The 23,138-nt window shown below is 35.6% G+C and overlaps 1 protein-coding gene and 1 long non-coding RNA gene across 2 annotated transcripts in view; both read left to right on the top strand.

The window, feature by feature from the left end:
- LOC128207411 (calcium-binding protein LPS1-alpha-like) overlaps positions 1–17,501 on the top strand; it is a 36,533-nt gene extending 19,032 nt beyond the window's left edge. The window contains exons 8-16 of the mRNA XM_052910303.1: positions 492–607; positions 9,677–9,820; positions 10,822–10,948; positions 11,304–11,322; positions 14,053–14,083; positions 14,402–14,545; positions 15,232–15,358; positions 15,642–15,757; positions 17,326–17,501. Of these exons, the coding sequence (XP_052766263.1) occupies positions 492–607; positions 9,677–9,820; positions 10,822–10,948; positions 11,304–11,322; positions 14,053–14,083; positions 14,402–14,545; positions 15,232–15,358; positions 15,642–15,757; positions 17,326–17,348 (847 nt within the window). The 3' untranslated portion in view covers positions 17,349–17,501. The remainder of the gene's footprint in view (positions 1–491; positions 608–9,676; positions 9,821–10,821; positions 10,949–11,303; positions 11,323–14,052; positions 14,084–14,401; positions 14,546–15,231; positions 15,359–15,641; positions 15,758–17,325) is intronic.
- Positions 614–1,957, top strand: LOC128207413 (uncharacterized). Its single transcript, XR_008256699.1, has 2 exons — positions 614–1,088; positions 1,421–1,957. It is a non-coding gene; the product is annotated as an uncharacterized LOC128207413 (long non-coding RNA).
- Positions 17,502–23,138: the final 5,637 nt, after the last annotated feature.

The raw sequence follows: 23,138 nt of genomic DNA, 5'->3' as shown, positions 1-23,138 counted from the left end.
CCAACCCTACACCTGCTGGTTCAGCAAACAATAAAGTTCTTTGCTTCTGGGAACGCGGCGGTCCCCGATTAATCTCCACATCCCCACCCAGTGTGATTAACACAGACAAGCACAAAACTAGTCGAAAAATCAAACTCACAGACCGTTTATTGAGTGAAAGTTTATCCGTTTTCATTTTACACTTCCTCGGTTTTGTAAATAATCCTATTCGTGCTCCATACAGCACGGTATCGATCCCCATTTTTCAATTTCTTTCGCACACCAATTTACACGTGTACACACACTAAGGGACACAACTTTATTCTTAGGTAATGACAGGCATTTATCCGTTTACAGTTTGGGGCCGATACAAACTTTTTGCATAGAAATTTTCGCGTCCTCAGCCTTCAAATGCTGTCAGCGCATTCATTACTTACTTATAATAACGATCCATGATCTGTCGTGAAACTTGCAGTGAGTTCGCTGAAGTATATGGTGTAAATTACTTCCAGTCCGGCGGAACTACGTCACGTGATGACAAATCTTGGCGAGATGTTAACTGAGGAGGAGGTTGACGAGATGATAAGGGCAGCGGATATGGACGGGGACGGACAGGTGAACTTTGAGGGTAGGTGCAACTATATGGTTTGTAGCGTGACTTATAAATACCTCCTTCGTTGCCTGTTTGTCGTGAATATCCAAAATAAAGCTTTATGATGCTCTTCGTGACATAATATTGAATACCACAACCTCTACTTTTGACGAGTCAAAGGGTCATTATTTAACGGTCGTGTTGGTATTCAACGTCTAAAACCGATCCGTTATGAAAAATAAATCTTAAGGTAAATATTTAGTTTAAACATATTTATTTTACAACGATTGTGAAACAAGTTACTACAACATTATATTAATATCTTTCGTTGGCACGATTTTACGCGAGAGTGTGGTCTTGTGTTGTGGGGGAAACCGGAGATCCCGGAGAAAACCCACTTGTCCGGCTTGGTGACCACATACCAAACTTACATGCGCCCAAGCCGGGAAACGAACCCGACCGGGTCGCCTAGGTGAGAAGCGAGTGCGCTAACCACTGCGCTAACCGGACAACCAAGGTAAATATTTAATGCGTTGAAATTCATTGTTACACCGGCAATGTTCGTACCAGTATTGCATCTTATTAGATAAGCACGACGTCAGCAGACGGTTGTTAAAGGTCGCAACAAGTATTTAGCTATTTTGAAAGCAGACGTACAGCGGCGTTAGCAGTTCTGTAGCATTAAATAAGCCTTTAATGTAGATGTGAAGTAAATACTCTAAACTCACATTTAGATTATCAAAACTGATAACCAACAAAACAACAAACGCTATAAATGCAGTCTTCTATGGTGTTTTGTTTATCGGATTTGTTTCCCTTGAGCCTACAAGCTACTTTTTCCTTTTTCAGAATTTGTCAAGATGATGACAAGCTCTTGAGGTCCATGGCGTTTGAATGCAGTTTGTATAAGCACCACGAATGTTAAGAATGCATGCCAAGTGTTCTCAAAGACAAACTATGGGACTTTAATATAGTTAGTTCAATTTGTTACTCAGTGCTGCATTATGTACTCAATATCATTCATAAAAAAATAAGCATTCATGCTTGCAATATGAATATTGTATTCTCTACATTCATCTTACTTTTAACTGATTTTGAGCTGTGGGAAATGCACTTTGTATAATTAACAAAACACAACTGTGTCAAGCAGTACTACAAATAACATTCGATATAGTTATTTGTACGAAACGCATAATTATTATAAATACTTTAACAGACGAAGAAGATTCAGAAGAATTAGAAAAAGCAATAACACTAGCAGTAGCAGCAGTTTTAATAGTATAATATCTCGATGGTGTTGAAAGCATTTACGTTTTTAACAAAGATTAACAACATTTTAGTTGTTTTTATTTGATATTTTGTCGTAAATATATTCTTATTGTGGCATTGCCTTTATTGAATCAGACTCCGGGTCATATTTGTATATGTGTAGGTGTCAGGTTTATATCCACAGGTCATTGTTCACGTCCCAGGGGAGCAACTCATACCTTGTATTGAATCATGTTCAATTTTTGCATTAAAACACGAGGAAGTTATATGCGGTACCTTCCCTAATAATAAGATATTGTTAACATTAGTCTGCTGTAAGGTTAAAGAGCGGTCGTATCATAATTTATGTTTGTGAAGTTAGCAGTATGGCAGCGTGAAGTAAACAGCCTGGTAGCCTGACAACGTGGACACAGCAGTTTGGCACCCTGGCATCGTGAAATAAGGAATCATACAGCCTTTTCAGCAAACTTAAGAAGCTGAATATTTCATTACATGACTTTTGTTTGGTTACATATCTTTCTATCGCCGACAAAAGCAGAATTTTGCGCCATTTGTTTTTAAAGTCTTGATACCTTGAAAAACGCGCAACAAATATCATAGCAGTAAAGACCCCACTTCATTTTAACGTTGTATCTGTATTTGTTATTATTCGTTAAACGTTCATTTAACAAACCATGATTAAGTCCCTTTATAAACAAAGTTTGTTGAAGCATGCATGGATCATTGTAAAATGAGATAACATGTAAAACCTTCATCAGGAAGTAAACTGAACTCAACAATCCCCCATCAATGAAAATAAAAAAAATAAACAAAATGACTTCAACATTGAACTGTACAAAATTGCAATATACATGTATATCTATATTCAATGGTTGTAGAAGAAAAATACTGTTCAAATTTAAATACATAGCTTTTAATCTGATTGTCAATCAAATGCATGGTCTACCTCTGGTCCCAAAAGTCTAGTGCAGACGAAATAGAAAAAAAATGCAGCAGCAGTCAGTCATTAACAAATTATTTCAGAAATGAAAACATTCATGATTTACGTCGAAAGTAGTTCTACAATAGCATAAAACGAGAAATAAACGGTGTATTATTCATGTCAGTTTATGACAGGTTAAAGGTAAACAAACTAGAGGCATAGTTTATGCTCCATACCATTTTGAGTGTAAACTAAATTGTTTCAATCATTCATTGAGATATTTCTGTAAACAATGTGATACAAATATAAAACAAAATTTCTAACACATTTTGTTCTGCGTCTAGCAGAGCATTGATCGGAGTTCCTAATATTTTTAGAAAGCTGTCGAGGGAGGATACAGCGTCAAATAAATCTTGGTTAAATGTATTTCTCAGTTTATGATAGTTGCGTTTTCATCCACAATCAAATGCCACTTAGTAAGAAGATCGGTCAGTCTGTCCTGGAAGGTAATGCCACATTTAATACAAGTTTTGTTTTTAAAACTGCGGATCTTCACCAAAATTTTGCTAAGATTCCCTTTAAAACAGTATTTTCTGGAATGGCGTAAATAATCGAAAGCGGGACAAAGGTCACAGTCATATAAGGTGCGATTTTCCCAGCAGCTAATTTCTAACAGTTTGACTGAGTTATTGTCAATTTGTTTCCATGTCCTTTCTGGTGGTAGCTGAAATATTGCTGTAAAGAACTCATTTGATATAAATTTCGATTTGTACTAAGTAAGTATTCTGCATATGTCTATGTTAAAACCAAGTAGTACAGAGGTATTATCTAAAACATAGGTAATTTCCTAAAAAATACAATCTTGTTATTATATGTTGGGACTAACGTAAGAATATCAGTTTGCATTTACCAATTGGGCTACACAGGCGACTGAGTCCGAGTATGGACTCCGACATATCAGATCTGACTTGCGTGGAAGTCCTTGAACTTTCTTAACTGCAAAATGTTGAAAGCGATTGATTGCCTCCTCGTCAGACACAGTCATGTTGTTCCAAAACTCACAGCCGTAGAGTGGTATCGGGACTAATTTCTTCTGATAAAGACTGCTAGAAATAAGTCGATTGACTCCATAGGGATGATTGCCTTTCCAACTATTGCGAAAAGGGCATTTGTTTGTTATTTGAATGCGCTTAAGTTTGATTATTGTAAGATCCTTAGATGCAGTGTGAACATGACTTGTTGTATGACATGTTCCCAATACATGATAAGGAGTTTAGGCTGCGATGCCTCGTGTTGATAACTCTATGACGTCGGATTTGTAGACATCCATTTCTATGTTATAGCGTTGACAGTAGAAATAAACAAAATCAATTACTAGTATACACTGAAGTTCGTAAGGACTATATGTAACAAGTGAGAGTTCGTTTGCAAATGCGGGACTTCTGGAGTTAACAGCAGGCGTGCTGCACCCATGACTACAGTTGGAGGGATTTCAAAAATGCAGTATTTATATGAAAATCTACAGAAACAAGCTCAGAAGCCGAAATTTCAAACATAACCCCCGTTTAATGGCACAGGATGAACGCCAAAGACATAGAGCACAAAAACAAAGAATCACAAACCAGAAAGATGGAGCAACAGCACAAAACTCCATAGACAACACAGTACATATTTACTCACTCAAATAAGAAACGATACCATATTGATACTTCAATTATTTTTATAAAAAAGTAAATATTCTCAAAAGCTAATTAAAATTAAGTGGTTATAGTTCGTACATGTAAATCATAGGGAATAACACAATTCATTGAATCATTTAAGTAAACGACCTAGCTTTAGATTTTCACGTTCTGCACAGGGTACGAGGTACATGGTACATGTTGAGTTTACGTGAATATTGATTTGTGTAGGGGTTATAGTACAGTTGAACAAAACACATTAATTATCCGGTTTCTTTCGTAACAAGTATGCCACGTTTGTCTACTGATGCACGTAATTGGGCTATTTGTATGCTACAGGCAGGTGCACGTCATGGTGACGTCGCTGCACGTTTTGGTGTGTCGCGTGTGAAAATATCTCGTTTGGCAGTTTGTTATCGAACACGTGGCACAGTAAATGATCGCCATAGATCTGGCAGGCCGCGAGTAACGACCCCCGCGCAAGACCTCTATATGAGGACGTCACATCTACGTAACATACTTTTGCCGGCAACGACGAGCGTGGCTTTTACACCTGGACGTACTAATGTGTGCCAAACGGTGAGAAATAAGCTTGCCGAACATGGACTTAGGGCTAGACGCCTACATATCACCCTGATAGACGCATACGTTGCTATAGACGACGCAACAAACGTTTTTCGGGCGCATGTGTACATCAGAGAGATCGATTTAGGGGACCTAACGTTATGGTGTGAGGTGAAATATCCCTTAATTCTCGAACCCATTTAGTGGAAGTGCAAGGTAGGTAACAGGACAGCGATATCGAAATGAGATATTGGAGCCAGTTGTTGCACCATTCATCAACGCCAATCCGAACGTCACCATGTTCCAATATGACAACGCTAGGTACCACACCGCTTGAGTTTCAACAACTTACCTTTAGGAGAGAAATGTCCAAGTTCTTCCATGGCCTGACCTCTCTCCAATCGAGCATTTATGGGACGTCATGAAACGCCGTGTTTGATGGCGTAATCCTCAAAACGCTAATGAGCGTACGCGTTTTGTGCACAAAATGTTGGCAGCGAAACCACAGGAGACGATTTAGACCCTGATTTGCTCAATGCGACGTCGCTGTATTGCAGTTTGAGACGCACATGGTGGACATACCAGATACTGATCCCTTGTGAATTGAGTTTTCGCATGATCGTTGTTACAGCAGCAAATAATCTGCCAGTATTGACAGTTTTCTACTTATGTCACGAAACTTTATTTAAATGGTTGTTAAACATGAAATTAAAACAAAATATTTCAGAAAGTGTCATAAAGATAAGAAATATAGTGTAAACGTTTCTAGGTATCGTTTCTCTTTTGGCTGTGTGTATACTATATAAAAAACGAGGTATGTGTACAGGTCAAGGTCTATAGACCTAGATAAGGCAGATCTATATATAAAAGACTGTAAAATATTGAGAGTTCCTCCGCCTTTTCTGACGTTGCATACGACGTCAAATGCATCTGACTGACACGAACGATGCATTGGAGGGATTCATATGATTATTTAATGATTTCTTATGGTTAACTTTGGTACCAATACCTGTGAAAAACTACTGAAAGAAGCTCAGAAGCAAAAAGTTGAAACACAAACCCTGTTTAATGGCACTGCGTAATCGACAAAGACATAGAACACAAAAACAAAAAAAGTATACCTAGTTTTATTAGGAGTGCCGTACAGTATCAAAGGCAGCCAATTGATCAAAGCATGCCAAATACGTCTAACTTCAATTGTAATCGGCGTGATAAATCATTTCCTGGACATTAAATACTGGTGTCAAATGAGACCCCTAACAACTGAGTCTTTTCTGAAACCCATTTGTTGTTGACATGGAAATTGTGATTTGTGCAATAAGGGATTGTCATGTATTATTTTTGCCAAGATTGTTTTTCAAACGTAAGGAATCAGCGATATTGTTATATAGTTTGAGGGTTCACGCTTATCTTTGCCTTTGTAGATTGGAACAAAGTCGCTGGTTCTTGATAATTTTGGAGTGGACTCGTGCTTTATAACTGCATTGAATAAATATGTTACTGCTCTTATGAACGTTGTGATAGTAAGCCATGCTCGTTAATGATGCCATCATGATCTGAGCTTTTGTGTTTAAAAAGCGCTTGTGTGACATGTTGTACTTCTTCTTTCTTTCAATAAATACACATGTATAACAAACATCAAGTTTGAGTGATAAACATTTCTTACTAAATAATGCATTTATGGAAAATATTAATTACTGATATCAAAATTGTAACTGTTTTTAAAAGCTGAAAATGCAAAAAAAAAAAAATGATTGGTGAATGCTTAAAGATTCACTGTGAAATGTTCTCTGCACATTTCTTTCAAAATAAACTTGGTATTACCATTGTTTTTTTGGTATATTAAAACAATTGTATTAACTGTGGTCAATCTTATTTGGGAGTAAGAGTGTACATCTATAAACATTTTTTATTATATAATATGATTTTGCTTCTGATTAAAGTTACATGATTTTGTATTTTGAAGAGAAATTACATTACTTGAGACCGTCGAGATAATTAGGCTTCTAAAACATATAAGGAAGATAACTACGAGACTAATGTTTAATACTGTGCATTGGTTGATTCCCCTTTTTAAACATCAAAATGCTTTGTGAACTTGAATGAATCACGACTTTGTGAGAATTGTTTTAAAAATTCTGTGAATAATTCAGTCAAGCGAACCGGAATGTGAATAATTTTGTTTTTTCCTGAGTCTGTTGTACCGAAGTATTTATTGTAGCAGTTTACTATAGAAGATTGTGTAGTATTGAGATTATTTCAGAGAAGGGGAACATACAAGAAATATATTTTGACAAAACGGTATAAAAGTGTATGGGTTGCTTCCCATTTAAAGCACTCATGTAGGACGTCACCATTTAGTCATATGTATTACCGCTGTGATTTTATTTTTTACGAGTGAAAAATATATTTTCAGATGCTCAATACATTGTAAATAAATTAAAAAATGTCATTCTTCCTGAAACTTTGATACGTTGAGCATCTATTCTTGCTTGTTTTATCATTTAAAGTAGAAATTAAAGAACTTACTGCTGCCTTAAATTTGAAAGGTCATTTTGGGAGAACTGTCATGGAGGACTGTGCAAGTTTAAGTATGTTTTTTCCAGTGTAGCAATTCATTTCTTAAGAATAACTTAAATCTAATTCTCATGTCTTCAAATATTAATTTAAGCTTGTACTTTAAAAACAAGTCTGAATCCTGTGTTATGCATACTTGTATTTATCTTTTGAGTTTGGCATTCATTAAAACATTATTTATACAGTATTGTGGGTGTTTTCTAATATCCTCTTATATTAGGGGACCAGTTAAAAGTGCTAAGAAAGACGACCACATGTCGGTACAGTTCAAACGAATCATATATAACAAGTGTCGGAATGGTAAAATTAGTTTCATTTCAGTTAAAACAACCATCTAACGTTGACATTACAAGACTAAATTATTTATATTTATTTATAAATGTGCATTAATATTGATGTCGCACTGAATATGTTTATAAATTGCACCTTACTACTACTACTACTACTACTGCTGCTGCTGCTGCTGCTGCTGCTGCTGCTGCTGCTGCTGCTGCTGCTGCTGCTGCTGCTGCTGCTGCTACTACTACTACTACTACTACTACTACTACTACTACTACTACTACTTCTACTACTACTACTACTACTACTACTACTACTACTACTACTACTACTACTACTACTACTACTACTACTACTACTACTACTACTACTACTAACAATAATAATAATAAAATACGCCTGCTCGTGTATCATGCAGTGGCAGACCTTGTTCACTGCACCATGATATACTCATCATTGTGCAGTGCTAATGTGGCATATAAATCAAATATATAATTTCGGCAGATTTTGTTTCCGTTCAAACGAAATTTGTCAACCTTCGTACTGGTTAATGATCTTTGGAATTGATACTTCAGAACAAAACTATTACTTTTGTCGGCACCTATTTTCACCAGGTAGTATTGTACTTCACACGAAACGTTCAAAGCGCCTGTTCAACCTGTTCATTTATTTCTTTATTCGAAACTAATCAGGGTGCATTGTTTAGCATTCCACTGTGTATTTAAACTTAGTTCGTTTCATTGTTATCGATATATTGAAAATCCATTTCAATTACGGTATATAAATGACATTTAAAACAATAACTACTTTTTTGTCGTCAACTCCAGGAATGACCATCAACTATCCCCCACTCGCAAATATACATACTTGATAAAGTTATATACACGTTGCAAGCAGAGATCTACTTTGGAAACTAAAAAAAGCTTAAGTACGTAATATGTAAGAAGTCCACGTAATTCTGGATCACACCTCGTATTATGATAAAAATGTTAACAAAATGCTAGCGACTCTCACTAAAACCACATGGGCCTTTTGAGGGGAATATCGTTGAAGGTGCTAGGCTTTACTGCACATACATATTATGTGGCTTCTTAAATCTTAAGTCTTGTCTCAGATACCATTAAGAAAAAAATATTAGAATAATAATGAAAGTCTTATATGCGCTCAGCATATTTCGAGACTGTCTTAATGGTAATATGTACGTTTTCTTCATAAATTTACACTTATGACGATTGAAATTTGAAACATATCCGATATCTCAGGTTAATTGCGTACTGCTCATAATATTTTCGGAAACAAAGAGTGAATGATTGGTAATGTGTCGCACTGCGACAAAATATAAGCGAATCAAGATTGGGTAGATAATGTCAGGTTTGAAATGAGACGTTAAGCGTAAACCACTTATACTCATCTAATTGCAATGGTAATTGGTTTTAAACGTTCTACTGTTCATATACAATTATAGTTATAATGCATTTGTTTTTGAAATGCTAAGTGCTCGATTCATCTCATGTTTAACATTGTAATTAAACCATTGTTCATGTTTTAGGCAGATCAACTAACAGAGGAACAGATAGCTGGTAAGTGAAGTGTTTTAAATGTGATTTTCAAGTACATATAAAAGTTCGACTGTTTTAATATATATCAACACAATCTAAAAGGGAGATATTCATTGATGTTACCATATCAACATCGTATAAATGTTTAGGCTGTTCCAACAACATCTAACTTCCGTGAATACTAGATACACTCCGGAAGCAAGACACGTTGGAAGGCAGAACAAACATACTCATATTCATTAAATTTGCCGTACAGAGTTTAAGGAGACGTTCAACCTGTTTGACAAAGACGGAGATGGTCTCATCACCACAAAAGAGCTGGGAACCGTCATAAGCTCCCTGGGTCAGAACTTGCCCGAGGCTGAACTACAGGGCATGCTTAATGAGGTGGATTTCGATGGTAGGTCACCTGGTGTTGTAGTGTGCCGCGCGGATTTAGTGTTTTCACGCGGTTTGATTGTGTGTCACGTGTTGTTGGAGTGTCACACGTGTTTTGTTATGTGTCACATTTTGTTGAAGTGTATTACATGTTTTTGTTATGTGTCACGTGCTGTTGTAGTGTATAACGTGTTTTGTTATGTGTCACGTGCTGTTGAAGTGTGTTACGTGTTTTTGTAATGGGTCATTAGTTTTTGAAATGTGTAACGGGTTTTTGTAATATGTCACGTGCTGTTGAAATGTGTTACGTGTTTTTGTTATGTGTCACGTGCTGTAGAAGTGTGTAACGTGTTTTTGTTATGTGTCACGTGTTGTAGAAGTGTGTAACGTGTTTTTGTTATGTGGTTATTTGTCACTCGCTGTTGAATTGTGTTACGTGTTTTTGTTATGTGTCACGTGCTGTTGAAGTGTGTTACGTGTTTTTGTTATGTGTCACGTGCTGTTGTAGTGTGTAACGTGTTTTGTTATGTGTCACGTGCTGTTGAAGTGTATTACATGTTTTTGTTATGTGTCACATGTTCTTGAAGTGTCTAACGTGTTTTGTTCTGTGTCACGTGCTGTTGAAGTGTGTTACGTGTTTTTGTAATGTGTCACATGTTTTTGTAGTGTGTAACGTGTTTTTGTTATGTTTTACATGCTGTTGAAGTGTGTCACGTGGTGTTTTAGTGTGAACTGTGGTATTAAAGTGCCCCAAATAGTGTTATAATGTGTCTTGTGATGTCGTTTTGTATCAAATTGTGGCTCGCTCGTGTGTCAAATGATCCATGAAATGAACACAATGACATGATAAACGAGATGGATGCTGATGTTAAATTGCAAGGTTAAATTGTGTTGAAATAGGGTAATGCAAAGTAGCACGTGCTATGTGCTGTTTAACGTCTACTTTGAATACTTTAGGTCTATTGATGATTTTTTCGTTTTGAGTTCGTAGATAAGAAAAGTTTGTAACCCCTTATGACTCAGGCAACGGGACAATCGACTTTCCCGAGTTTCTGACGATGATGGCGAGGAATATGAATAAAACTGACAGCGGGGACGAGTTACTGGAAGCCATCCGAATGTTTGATAAGAATGGCGACGGATTTATAAGGTGGGCTTGCATAACAAACGTCAACAAATAGCGTTCACAGATTTATTATACGATAAATATAATTGCATTCAGTATTTTTATGCATTCGATGATGTATAGGCCAACATGGATGTATTTGTTTTTATTGACCGATGATGTTAACAAAAGATGGAGGATTTATTGCATCGGTAATTAATGTTGAAGGAATACGTGGTATATTTCTTTTTGTTCAACTGTTCCTTTTCAAAGGGCATATTGTATCTACTCCGTTACTTTTGATACTGGATAAAAGACTGCCATTGGGATTATGTCCTGGATGTTCATGTAATTTGTCGTCGGTTAGCGGTAGCGCATGAAAACAATCATTCCCTTCCAGTTCGGAGGAGCTACGTCAGGTGATGGCAACTCTTAACGAGCACATAACAGACGCGGAGGTTGATGAGATGATAAGTAAGGCGGATATAGACGGGGACGGACATGTCAACTACGAGGGTAGGTTAAATTATATGTTTGTAGCGTGACGGATAAATAACTCCTTCCTTGCCTGATTGACTCAATATTTCGAAGAACAGCTATATTATGATTTTGTAAGGTAAACCGAGCAATTCAGGCGCTATTTAACGACGCGCTAAATGCATATGTTTAATGTTAACTATGACTGAACATAAAAGTTGAATGAACGCATGATGATGTGTTTACTGTCCTGACCAGAAAAGCCCCTCTTATGCACTCTACATAGTATGAGGAGATGGTTGTCTTGGTCGCAGTATTGTGTTAAAGCCAATAATTATGAAGGCAACCATTTTGAATAAATAAAAAAAGAAAAACAACAGCAATCATAGTAAATTAAAGTAATTTAGCTACGATAAGTTTATAATCCCTCTTCTGTGTTGTTTGGCATTGTATGGATTTGCTTCCCTTGGTTCAATAAGCTACCTTTTCCGCTTTCAGAATTTGCCAAGATGTTGAAAGACAAATGAGATCCAAGGCGTTTGAATGCAGTTTGTATAACAAAGATCCTCAATGATATACAAAGTGACTTACTATTTCATTTGTTACTAAATGCTGTATTCCGAACTGTATATAAGTAATTAAAATTGAATAATTCGATGCTCATTATGTTTCTTTATTGTCATTCTATACTGTATTGTTAAGAACTTTCGGTATAATAACTAAACGAGATGCGAAATTTTATGTATACTAAAAGCAATCTATACATCTGTTATGGCAATACACTTAATAGTTATGAAAAAGAAAAAAGATACTCTTAATAGCTAAGATTTTACACATAAGCTATGACTATAATGGATGTTAAACATCTTAACTATTCTTTATATATAAAGTTTGAATTCTAAAAGGGAGGCGAACTCGAACTGCATTTAGGGAAATAGTATATTGATAAAAACTAAACGTTACTCTAATAGACAAAACTTTGTATAACATTAAATAAGTTAATAATAATTTGCCGAAAATGGTCGCGACGCCAGTATTCTAATCATTATACAAGTCATAACACACAAATAACGCCAATGCCCCCAAAACGGCCAAAATAACAGGTTATTTAACGCATCCGAAACACTCGAAGCTGCTTGCATCAAGGAAGAATTAGAAATCCGTAAGTGTCTGAAGTGACGGCAAGAGCTTCAGTTTCCAAAACAATTTCTCCAGGGACTCCGACATTTGAATAAAATGTGGCCCCTCCCTAATCTGCTTAATCTGATCTTGTCATTGTTCAGTTCGTCCCATCCAGATGTCCAGTATTTGGCTTAAAAAAACACACACAAAAACAACAACAACAAACAAACACAAATGGCGACATAAGAAAACGGCGCTCGATCGAAGACAAAGACTTCGCGTAAAGCTCAAGAGTCTATGGATTCTCTAGTGGAGGATAAAAAGGAGATACAAGAGGAGATTGACCCTTACCCTGTTGTGGATCTCGATAAAGAGCCATTATCAAATATAGCAATAGACGTTCTTCTACATCTTAGCATTACTTTACTTACATACATCTTAAGAATTAGAGGAGCCCTTAAACCATGAACATTAATTGACCACTGGTTGTCACTGCACACTGTCACTGGTATTATATTAAACATATTTTCTCTGTGCAGTAAGAATGCATTTTTCTGCAAATAACTCTGTTTTTTTATCAGAATTGATTTCCTAGATCTGGAGGAAAATATATTTGCCAGCAGATTATAAGAAATTTGTAAAATAATAACTTTTATGAGTTTTGGTGGGTATCTAATTATTTAAACAATTGTAGGTGCTGTGCTTTACTGCATATACCAATTATGTGACTTCATAAATCTGTATTAATCTTAAAGTGACACTCTTATGCAAAATCAATGCATACACATGTATAACAAACATTAAATTTGAATGAGAAACCTTTAACTACTTTCAAAATAATGTATTTATGGAAATATTTATTACTGATAACAAGATTGTAACCGTGTATTTAATACGCTAAAATATTAAATGATTGGTGAGTTCTAATAGATTTACTGCACTCTACGTTCGTCTCATAATGTAGAAATGCGTGTTTTCTGCATCTTTCTTTCACATTAAACTCGGTATCCTTCATTAAAACCATTGATTTCGACATTTTTACATCCTTTTAGGTATATTAGAATAGTTGTATTAATTGTGTAAGAGTGTATCTTTAAGTCAGCTAACCTTAAGAAAGGAATACTAATTTAGTTCCATCAATTAATGTCAAACATGCAAGGAAATTACAGAAAAAGAGCATATTTCGGTACTGCTTTATAATAACCGCGTGTGTTCTGTTTTTTTAAAATGCACGTATGAAACTGAAAACCAAATCAAAATTTAATATGTTAATTGAGAACTTCTTAAATACCGAACAATGAAGGACATAAAAGAGTTAATGATTCATACACGCTCGCACTGCGACACAAATTTAGCTAATCAATATTGGATATATAATGTAATTGTTTGAAATAAGACGTGGAATACTTACTCTCCACTGCAATGGTAAGAGATTTCACCGTTTTTATGTTAATAAATATTTGCTGTATTTTTTTTAGTTATTTTGGAATGTAAAGGGCTTAAATTGGATTATGTTAAGTACCTTCATAAAACCATCATTCATGTTTTAGGCGGATCAACTGACAAAGAAACAAGATGCTGGTAGGTGTATCTATTATCGACTGTTATACCTTTCAAATAAACCGTTGTGTTTTGAATGATGGTTTAAGTATATTTTAAAGGTCGATTTTTTCGATATAAAGACATATATTCAGAAAGAGGAATCAAATGTACACGAAAAACACATTTTTTTTTCAATTTGATGGAACCAATTGATTGACCATACCATGTCAACACCACATTGACGATTTGTGCGGTTTTCTGTTATAACACCACTTATCGTCAGTTCGCAATGAATTATAAATACACTCAGAAAGAAGATCCGTCGGAAGTACTCATATCAATCACATTTGCCCACAGAGTTTAAGGAGGTGTTCGATCAGTTTGACAAGGACGGAGATGGAAAAATCTCCACCAAAGAGCTGGGAACCGTAATGAGGTATCTGGGCCAGAACCCGACCGAGGCTGAACTTAAGGATATGATCAACGAGGTAGATGCTGACGGTAGGTAACGTTGTGTTGTAGTGTACTACTCGGAACAGTAATGTGTGACGTGATTGTGTAGTGTATTATATGTTGTTTTAGTCTTTCATAAGTGTTGTAGCGTGTCACTTGATATTAAAGTACGTTTCGTGGTATTTTAGTGTGTCAAGTGATGTTATAGTGTATCACATTATGACTAGGGTGTCACATGATCCAGGCAACAGAACCTTACGAGCTTCACTGACATGAGCAACGAGATGGATGCTGATGTTAAAATTGTGGTGTAAAGTGTATTATTAATGTGGCACGTGGTAGATATTGTATAGCGTTCGGCCGGTTTGACACGGACGGAGATGAAAACATCACCACCAAAGGAGCCTGGGTCAGAACCCGACCGAGGTTGAACTTAAGGACATGATCAGCGATTCGGACGCTGACGGCAAATCGCTTGGTATTTTTGTGTGCCGCACGATGTTAAATTGTTTCACGCGATATGATTGTGTATCACGTGAAGATTTAATGTGTCACGACGTGTTGTTGTGTGTCACGTAAGGACTAGTGTGTCACATGATTAACATGACGAACTACAATGACATGATAAACAAGATAGACGCTGATGTTTAATAAGATGTGAAAATAGTGGTGTTATGATCATGAGTCGTACTGATTTCGTACATAAATACATTTTGATATTTTTATTGCCTTAGGCAACGGGAGTATTGACTTTCCTGAGTTCAAGACTATGATGATGCGAAATATGAAAGAACGGGACAGCGCGGAGGAGCTGAAGGCAGCATTCCGTATGTTTGATAAAGATTGCAACGGTTATATAAGGTGGGCTTCAATTACAAACGTCGAAATGAAGCGTTTACAACTATAATTATTACTGTTTACTAATTAATAGGAAAAATGATTAGAATAACTTTATGTAAATGTTCCAATCCATTTATTAATATTAAAATGCATTGTTATCTGTTATTGATCGTTTCTGTTTTTTTTTTCGGGCATATTGTATCAATGTCGTTACATTTGACCTTGAAAGAAGACTGCAATTCGGATTATATTCTTATTTGTAACGTAAATTGTCGTAGGGAAGTTAAGGTACATTTTATTAAAGTCCGGCAGAACTTCGCTATGCGATGACAATGTTGGGAGAGAGGTTAACTGACGAGGAGGTGAACGAGATGATAAAGGAGGCAGATATTGACGGGGACGGGCAGGTCAATTATGAGGGTAGGTGAACGTATATGAATTGTAGCATGACTGATGAATACTTCTTTCGTAGCCTGATTGTCTTAAATTGAGGTAAGTTAAAGTTGATGATGCTAGTCGTAACGTTAGCTGTTAAATTAATATTCGGGCGCTATTAAACACCGAATTGAAGGCTGCAAACGCTAAGCGTTAAATTGGACTGTAAATAAGAGTAGTTCAAGAAAATGCTTAATGATGTGTTTGCAGTCCTGACTCTAAGGCACTTTACATATAAGTTTGGGGAATGTTGGCTTGGGCGACATTATAACGTTAACGACAAGAATGAATCATTGAAGTGACCATTTCGACTACGGTCTAATATTAAATACGGCCGTCAAATTTGAAGCTGCTATTGTCTTATGTTGCTTGAATCCTATTCTTGTGTTTAGTGATGTCTGGCGCTGACATTTTATGTCGTACAGTTTTATACATTCGTTTAACACCCATACTAGTTTAGTGACACAATACCATATATCGTGCATCAGCATTGTTTTTCAAAACCGCAACAAATAGCACGCAAATCTTTATTTTTTTTAGGATGTTTGCTATATTCCTATTCAAAAGACTTTTTGCATAATTATATTTTGAATTTAAATGTTTGTGGCGTTTGTGTTTCTGTATGTGGTTTATATGGTGTTTTTACGCTTATGTATCTAGTTCATCGACGTTTGAGTCATTGTCTTGTGACTCTTATCATGGTTTACTTTGGACGTTTTGACTAGAGGCCAAACATGGTTTACTTTTGGACGTTTTGACTAGAGGCCAAACATGGTTTACTTTTGGACGTTTTGACTAGATGCCAAACATGGTTAACTTTTTGACGTTTTGACTAGAGGCCACTTCCCCGTAGTTTTTCATTGTGTTAGTGTTTAAACAATAACACCTATTCCTACGTTTCCTTAAGCCATTTTTACATTTACGTTTTTCTTAATTTATAAAACACTATAGATGTTCATTTTGCACTAATTTATTTGTGATTAAAGTAAAATAACTTCAACAATTATTTTACAGACTTTACTTATCAGAGTCTATGCTCTTAACTAAGCAAAATAAATTATTGTAGGCTTATGGCATTTGTTTCACTAAAAGTTTAATACTAACAGTCCAAATTTTAATCGACTGAAATTTGTATTGCATGGTTATAGGTTATAGGTTTTAATTGGGGTCAATTTTCAACGTTGAAACGCAGGAGCGTTTTTCAAAATTTGATCTTGATTTGATGCAGCTAACTCAGCGTAACTCACTTGAGTAACTTATTTCATTTAGCAATATTACTTTCAAACTATGATTTTATGATACAGCAAGTAGTTTATCGTAATGTTTATTTTCTTTAATAGTCTCAAACTCTTTAAAAATAGCTTATTACACAATTTATACCAAATAAAAAAGCGTGCTAAGCTTAATCTGATTATAAGGTTAATATAATATAATAATATAATATGGACTTAAGATGTATCGAGAAATTGGCGCCGGATATCACTCTTCGTATGTGTTTAATTGTTTTCGGATCTGATTCATTTGGTAATATAAGTTACATTTTCTGCTTTCAGAATTTGTCAAGATGATGGCTTAACATTGAAATCCATGACTTTTGTATGCAGTTTGTATAACCATCATGCAAGAGCAGTTTTCTGAAGGACATACATTGATAGTAATGTTTGCCAATTCATTACTCAATGCTACATATTGTTCTTAAGATAATTCGATTAAATAATGAATCATTTTATGTTGAATGTATATATCTTATCATGTACTTTTTCCAATCTGTAGCTGTTTTTACACTGTGTCAATCACAACACACTTGCGTAAACCAGTATTGCAAAGGACTAAGAATATCATAGCTTCAATGAGGGGCAGAATTTCTATGTATACTGATATGTTTTTTAGTCTAAACACATTAAATACCCGACTGTTTAGGGTACACGCAATGCATATTTTGGGCACTTCTGAAAATATTAAGTTTATGCTGTTACATGGAGCCACACTCATTTATTTAGGTTTTGAACACAAACATATTCCTCATTACATAACCAAAAGGTTAATTTAATTATAAAAACATTACACAATAGGTTTGAATGTGATACACGAAAAATATAATATGATCAAAATTAGTCAGTATTTTACAAGTAAATGAAAATTAAATATTGTTTAAACCAAAATTGAGGGTGTGCAAATACATTCAGCAAAATATTTCTGTTTAAGAACAGAGACGTATCGTATGACAAATCTGTACATTGTAAACACTTTTAAGGTATATATATTTACCACGTATATATTTGTCATATGATATGTCTCTGTTTGTGGACAAGAATAAGAGTATAGTTAGAACATTTGCCTGAACTAAGTGCAATTAATAAAGAAACAATAATAACAATGTTATGACTTCTCTCGAATCCTTTAGAAAGAAATTTGCATAAATTAAGTTGAATTGAATAGTTCGTATCTTACATTGGGTCAATGAGTTTCCTCATGCATGGACTAACAAAGTGTTTTCGTTTTAAATATGTTCTGCGTAGATCATCAAATACTTTCAAAACATAAACAAAATGAAACTAATCTTCAATATCACCAGTATAACATATGTTATAATAGCGCTGATTATGATCGGTTACATTGTAGCCATAGCGTCTAGTTGCATTACGTCACTGGTGGGACGAAAGTCTCAATTTAATAAATGGAATACGATACTTTGACGCAATTTATCGAGTTACTTGGAGCGATAGATATTTTTAAAGTTTATAAGCACAAAAATGGGGCTCTTACTCATCGAGTTGTAAAATAATTGTTTTAACATATTAATAGGTCTAACTAGAGTTAACTTCTAGGCCCCAAATTTAACAATATGAATCAAACAAATTAGGTTTTACTCAAATTAACACTATCCATTAACAAGAGCTGTCGTAGGACTATACACCGCTTTGTCTTAGGAATGAAAACAATAATGATGTAATATGTGCTTTTCAATAGCAAAAATGAACTAGGAGAAATTGAAAAATAAACAAGTAATGCCGCGATGCGACGAAACCTGGTTTTCAGCAATAGACAGAAGAATTTCAGCCTTTACTGTTTTTTATTTGTATTAACAGTGACTTTGATCTTCACCGTATGGTCCCGAAAGCAATCCATGTTAAGCCTCCATAAATATTTCATGCTAACAAACTTTGGTCACGATATGTCAACCATAACTAAATATTCAGTACCAAACTGTTTTCAATTTTTAGTTACAGTGACCTTCACTTTGAATCTAGGGGCCTAAAAAGCAATCCGATGAAATGTCGCTATAAAAATCATATTATATACCAAGTTTGGTCGGATTATGTCGACCATAACTTAAGTTTTTCGGTACAAATCGTTTGCATATGTTTAGTAACAGTGACACTGACCCTAGGGGCGCCAAACTCTATCCAATGAAATGTCTTCATAAGCCCTTCCTAAATGCCAAGGTTGGTAAGAATATGTCAACCCTAGCTAAAGTCGTTCAGTATTTACCGTTTTCCTATTTTCAAAAACAGTGACCTTGACCTTTTACCATGACTCTGTGAGCCACAATCACACTCACAATTGCATGAAGGTATCTATAATGAATTTCTATATACCATGTTTGGTCAACATTTGTTTTAACATAACTAAGCAATTCCATACCTTAGTTGATTTTTGACGCCTCATACTGGCCCGCCCTTACAACGGCTTGCATCATTGTAAAAGCCAGGTTTCACATATAATAAATGTACTTGTCAAAAGCAAGAAAAATAATAATGAAAGTCAATCAAGGACTATAATTTGTATTAAGAGTTAATATAGAGGTATGTGACCTAATTGTTCGATGACCTTTAGTACAGTATTCAGGGTATAGTATTCAGGGTATTTAGTAAAAATCCCAACTTGCCCTTAATCTTTAACCAGACAAAATGTGCCCTAAACTTTAACCTATGTTCCTAATAACTATGCGAAAAGTCAATCAGGGACCATAAATTGTATTTAGATAATATGGAGTTATACAGCCTCTTGCTGGATGGTCCGTAACAACTGTGAGAATTATTAAGTGATTTGAATGAAACGAATTTGTGTAATAAGTGAAAATGCCAAATTGCCCTTAAACTTTAACCTGACAAAATGTGCCATAAAACTTAAACGTAAGTTCCTTAATCAATCGTGGGCTATAATATTTGTATTGAGGATACTATGGAGTTACGTAACCTTTTAATATGACGATCATTTGTTTCTCTTTCGAGATGTACAACGTACAGTCTGTTTATTTCTTTAGAGAAATACAAAATCGTACAAATATACAGTATACATTTCTGCCACCCGATTCGCTTTGTTTTTAAGATTATTTAAAACTAAATGTGTTTCCATGTCGCTGGTATTTGATTATATGTTATAAGTGAATATCAAATCAGAATCAATCGAGGTTTTAAAGACTTTTATTTTTACATTTTATGAATCTATTACCCCTGACTATTTCCTTCCTTATATTGCAAATTTTGTTTAGACATTTTGTCTTGATGAACAGCGATTTGTGAAAAAAGGATCCATATTGACAGTAAGTCTTTATAAAAATGGCTTAATTTGTTTATATTGGTTGTAAGGACTTGATAGAGTCTAGGTTCATGTAGAAGAGTTCTTGCTAAATTGGTCAAACAGAACAGTTGGTATCGTTTTCCAGCCTGCATTTGCTTTATTGATAAGGTTGGTACCCATTTTATTTTCATGGTATTAAAATATAACTTGAAATCTGACATATCTAGACCACCTTCAAGTTTGTTCCAAATAACTGTCCCATGTTGGATCTTTTTTCCGTTCCAGAAAAACTCGAAGATCATTGAACAAATTTTCTTGGCAGTATAATCAGGAGTTACAATATTTTGAGCTAAGTACACAATCTATTGAAAAAGTAGGGGCTTGCGACAGTAATTAACCATAGTATGTAAGTTTTCGTTTACCCCAAGTGTTAAAAAGCTGCTTACACTTTTCGATTTTGTCGGTCCAACTTAGGTTTACTCAAAGGTCAAGACGTTACCGTTGCTGAAGCTTGAGGCTGCACCGTATTCGCCTCGAAAAAGTTGACCACGGCCCACGGGCTGTGGACCGTAAGCTCTGGGCATTGCTGGAGTACCCCAAGCGGAAGACACATTAACACTGGGCTGACCGTAGCTAGCACGAGCTCCACCCCTGCCGCGAGATGACGTCTCGTTCCGTTTGACAGCCCTGTTTTCCGATTTATAATTTTTTTACTCGTCGTCGCTGTTACTAGCGATGGGGTTTGCCTCATATTGGCGTACCGTCTCCCAACACCCCGAAGAGGTGTCTCGATACGTATGAGTTTATTACAGGTATGGATCTTGTCTAGAACCTCGTTCAATAGTTATTTGCAATAGTCATGTGTTTCATGTTCTAGTCCCAAAATACACTGTTTTACAATGTCAGTGAGATCTCCATTAAAATCGAACTGGCACTTGTTTCCTTGAAAACGCCATACTAATTCTTTCTCTGACTTTAACTTTTTAACTTCGGCTAATACATTCAAACTGTTACCTTGTACTTCCTGTTTTAAATTACTCAATTCCGATAAAATCGTGTTCAACTGAGACTGCAAATTTAAATTGTCATTAGACCTGTTGTAATTGTTAGTTTCTTTCATAATAAAACGTGAACAAAAGAATTCGCCCACTAGGCATACAACTCTAATCCAACCAAACAAAACAAAACGCTGTTACTCAGTCAAATGTCTAAAGCTGAATGACTTTCAGCGCCAACACCCCTCGTGCAACTTGAAACTATGAGCGCCACCTATCGGACATTACTTTAAATAAAGGGAAATTAATTTTCTTCTTATTCATTCATTCAAACTAAGAACATTGTATTGATCGGAACTGCGCTGATAAGTAGTAAGCATTTCCCAACGTTGACATTGAAGGAATTTAACGAACAAAGTGGTATTTGTTTAAATTGTGTGCCCTGCATATTACTTGGACATTGAGTTTACATGGTATCTGTACCTGCTAACTCGGTTTGGTATTATTGACGTCGGTTTGCATTGAAAAAGCGACTGTAATATTTATGCATCATACTTATGATGAGTTATCTAAATAAGAGGCTTATTATCAAGTGTCAAGCATAAAATGGCCTATATAATACAAAAAATAATGCCGCGTCGACGGCAAAATGCATAAATGCAATTAACATAAAGAAATGATACAAAGGACAAAATAATGAAAGTGGAAAAAGATAAATAGCATACCTGTAATACACGTATATAATATATATGTTAATGAGATGCTAAGTCATTAGGTTTTTAGCATTTAATGGCACATATCTACCCTATTCACACTTGACTGTAGTATTAAGGTGATAAGGTAAAGGGCAAAGTAATGGTCGACATATCCAATCTATTCACCAATAAGAGCAAATAACACTTGCTCGCTCCCGGACCGACACCGCTTCTAACCGTTAAGTCTTACGTGGAAAGTCTTGGGCAAGCAGCTGTACAATTGATTGATTGATATCAAAACAGTAGCGGCTTCGCATTTCGAAGTCATCACTGTTCATGTAGATCGAAATAAATAATTGAATCCTCTCTTTTCTTCTGTTGTTGAGAAAAACACCAAATGTGTCAGCCATTTTAACGTTAACTGACTATTTGACATTGGCTCTAACGTTGGTTCAGACCAACGTTAGAAGAGTCGTTAAGTTAACGCCTATTTAATCACCGTCAGAGTGTTAACTTCGAACAACTCATTTTTGTCAACGTTAAAGTTAACGTTAATTTTAACGTTGACAGCGTATCATTTAACGATAATAGTTAACGTTAAATCCTAAACAAGAGTTTTGAACAACTGGGCCCATGACTACAAGACTCAGTAATTAGTGACGGCTCAGGATATTCATCAGCCGATATCCCACTGCTTAATGATTTTCTAATTGGTAAATTTGTAACTAGGAGAAAATGGTTCCTGTATAGTATTTAAGTTCCACCCTTCTAGTTCGGGGGACAATCACAAACCCAGGACAAGTACATCTTGCAACTCTACATCCTTGTACACGAATTCGCTCCGAGCAAGTTTGTGCTCTCCCTGAAACCCTACACCAGGACAAGTCGTATTTTCTCAGACTCTGCGGTCATGATAAAATTTGACGATGTGATCGTGTTTTAAAGCAGAATTATTGGTAGCTTTACACGTGGTCAGGGTTTTCCTCCAAGTCATGGTCGTAACATGATGGTGGACTACCAGAAATATGCAGACATTGCTGAAGATTTGTTTCTTTGATTTCATTGGCACCGGAGTTTCAAACAAGGGGACAATTCCGAGGGCGGACTAGGGTGGCAAAGTGCTCTATAAACATCCTATAGTATCCGGCAAAA

This window comes from Mya arenaria, chromosome 11, assembly GCF_026914265.1.
Source record: "Mya arenaria isolate MELC-2E11 chromosome 11, ASM2691426v1".
Taxonomy (NCBI): domain Eukaryota; kingdom Metazoa; phylum Mollusca; class Bivalvia; order Myida; family Myidae; genus Mya; species Mya arenaria.
Note: the sequence above shows the minus strand (reverse complement) of the source record. Positions and strands in the feature narration are given on the sequence as shown.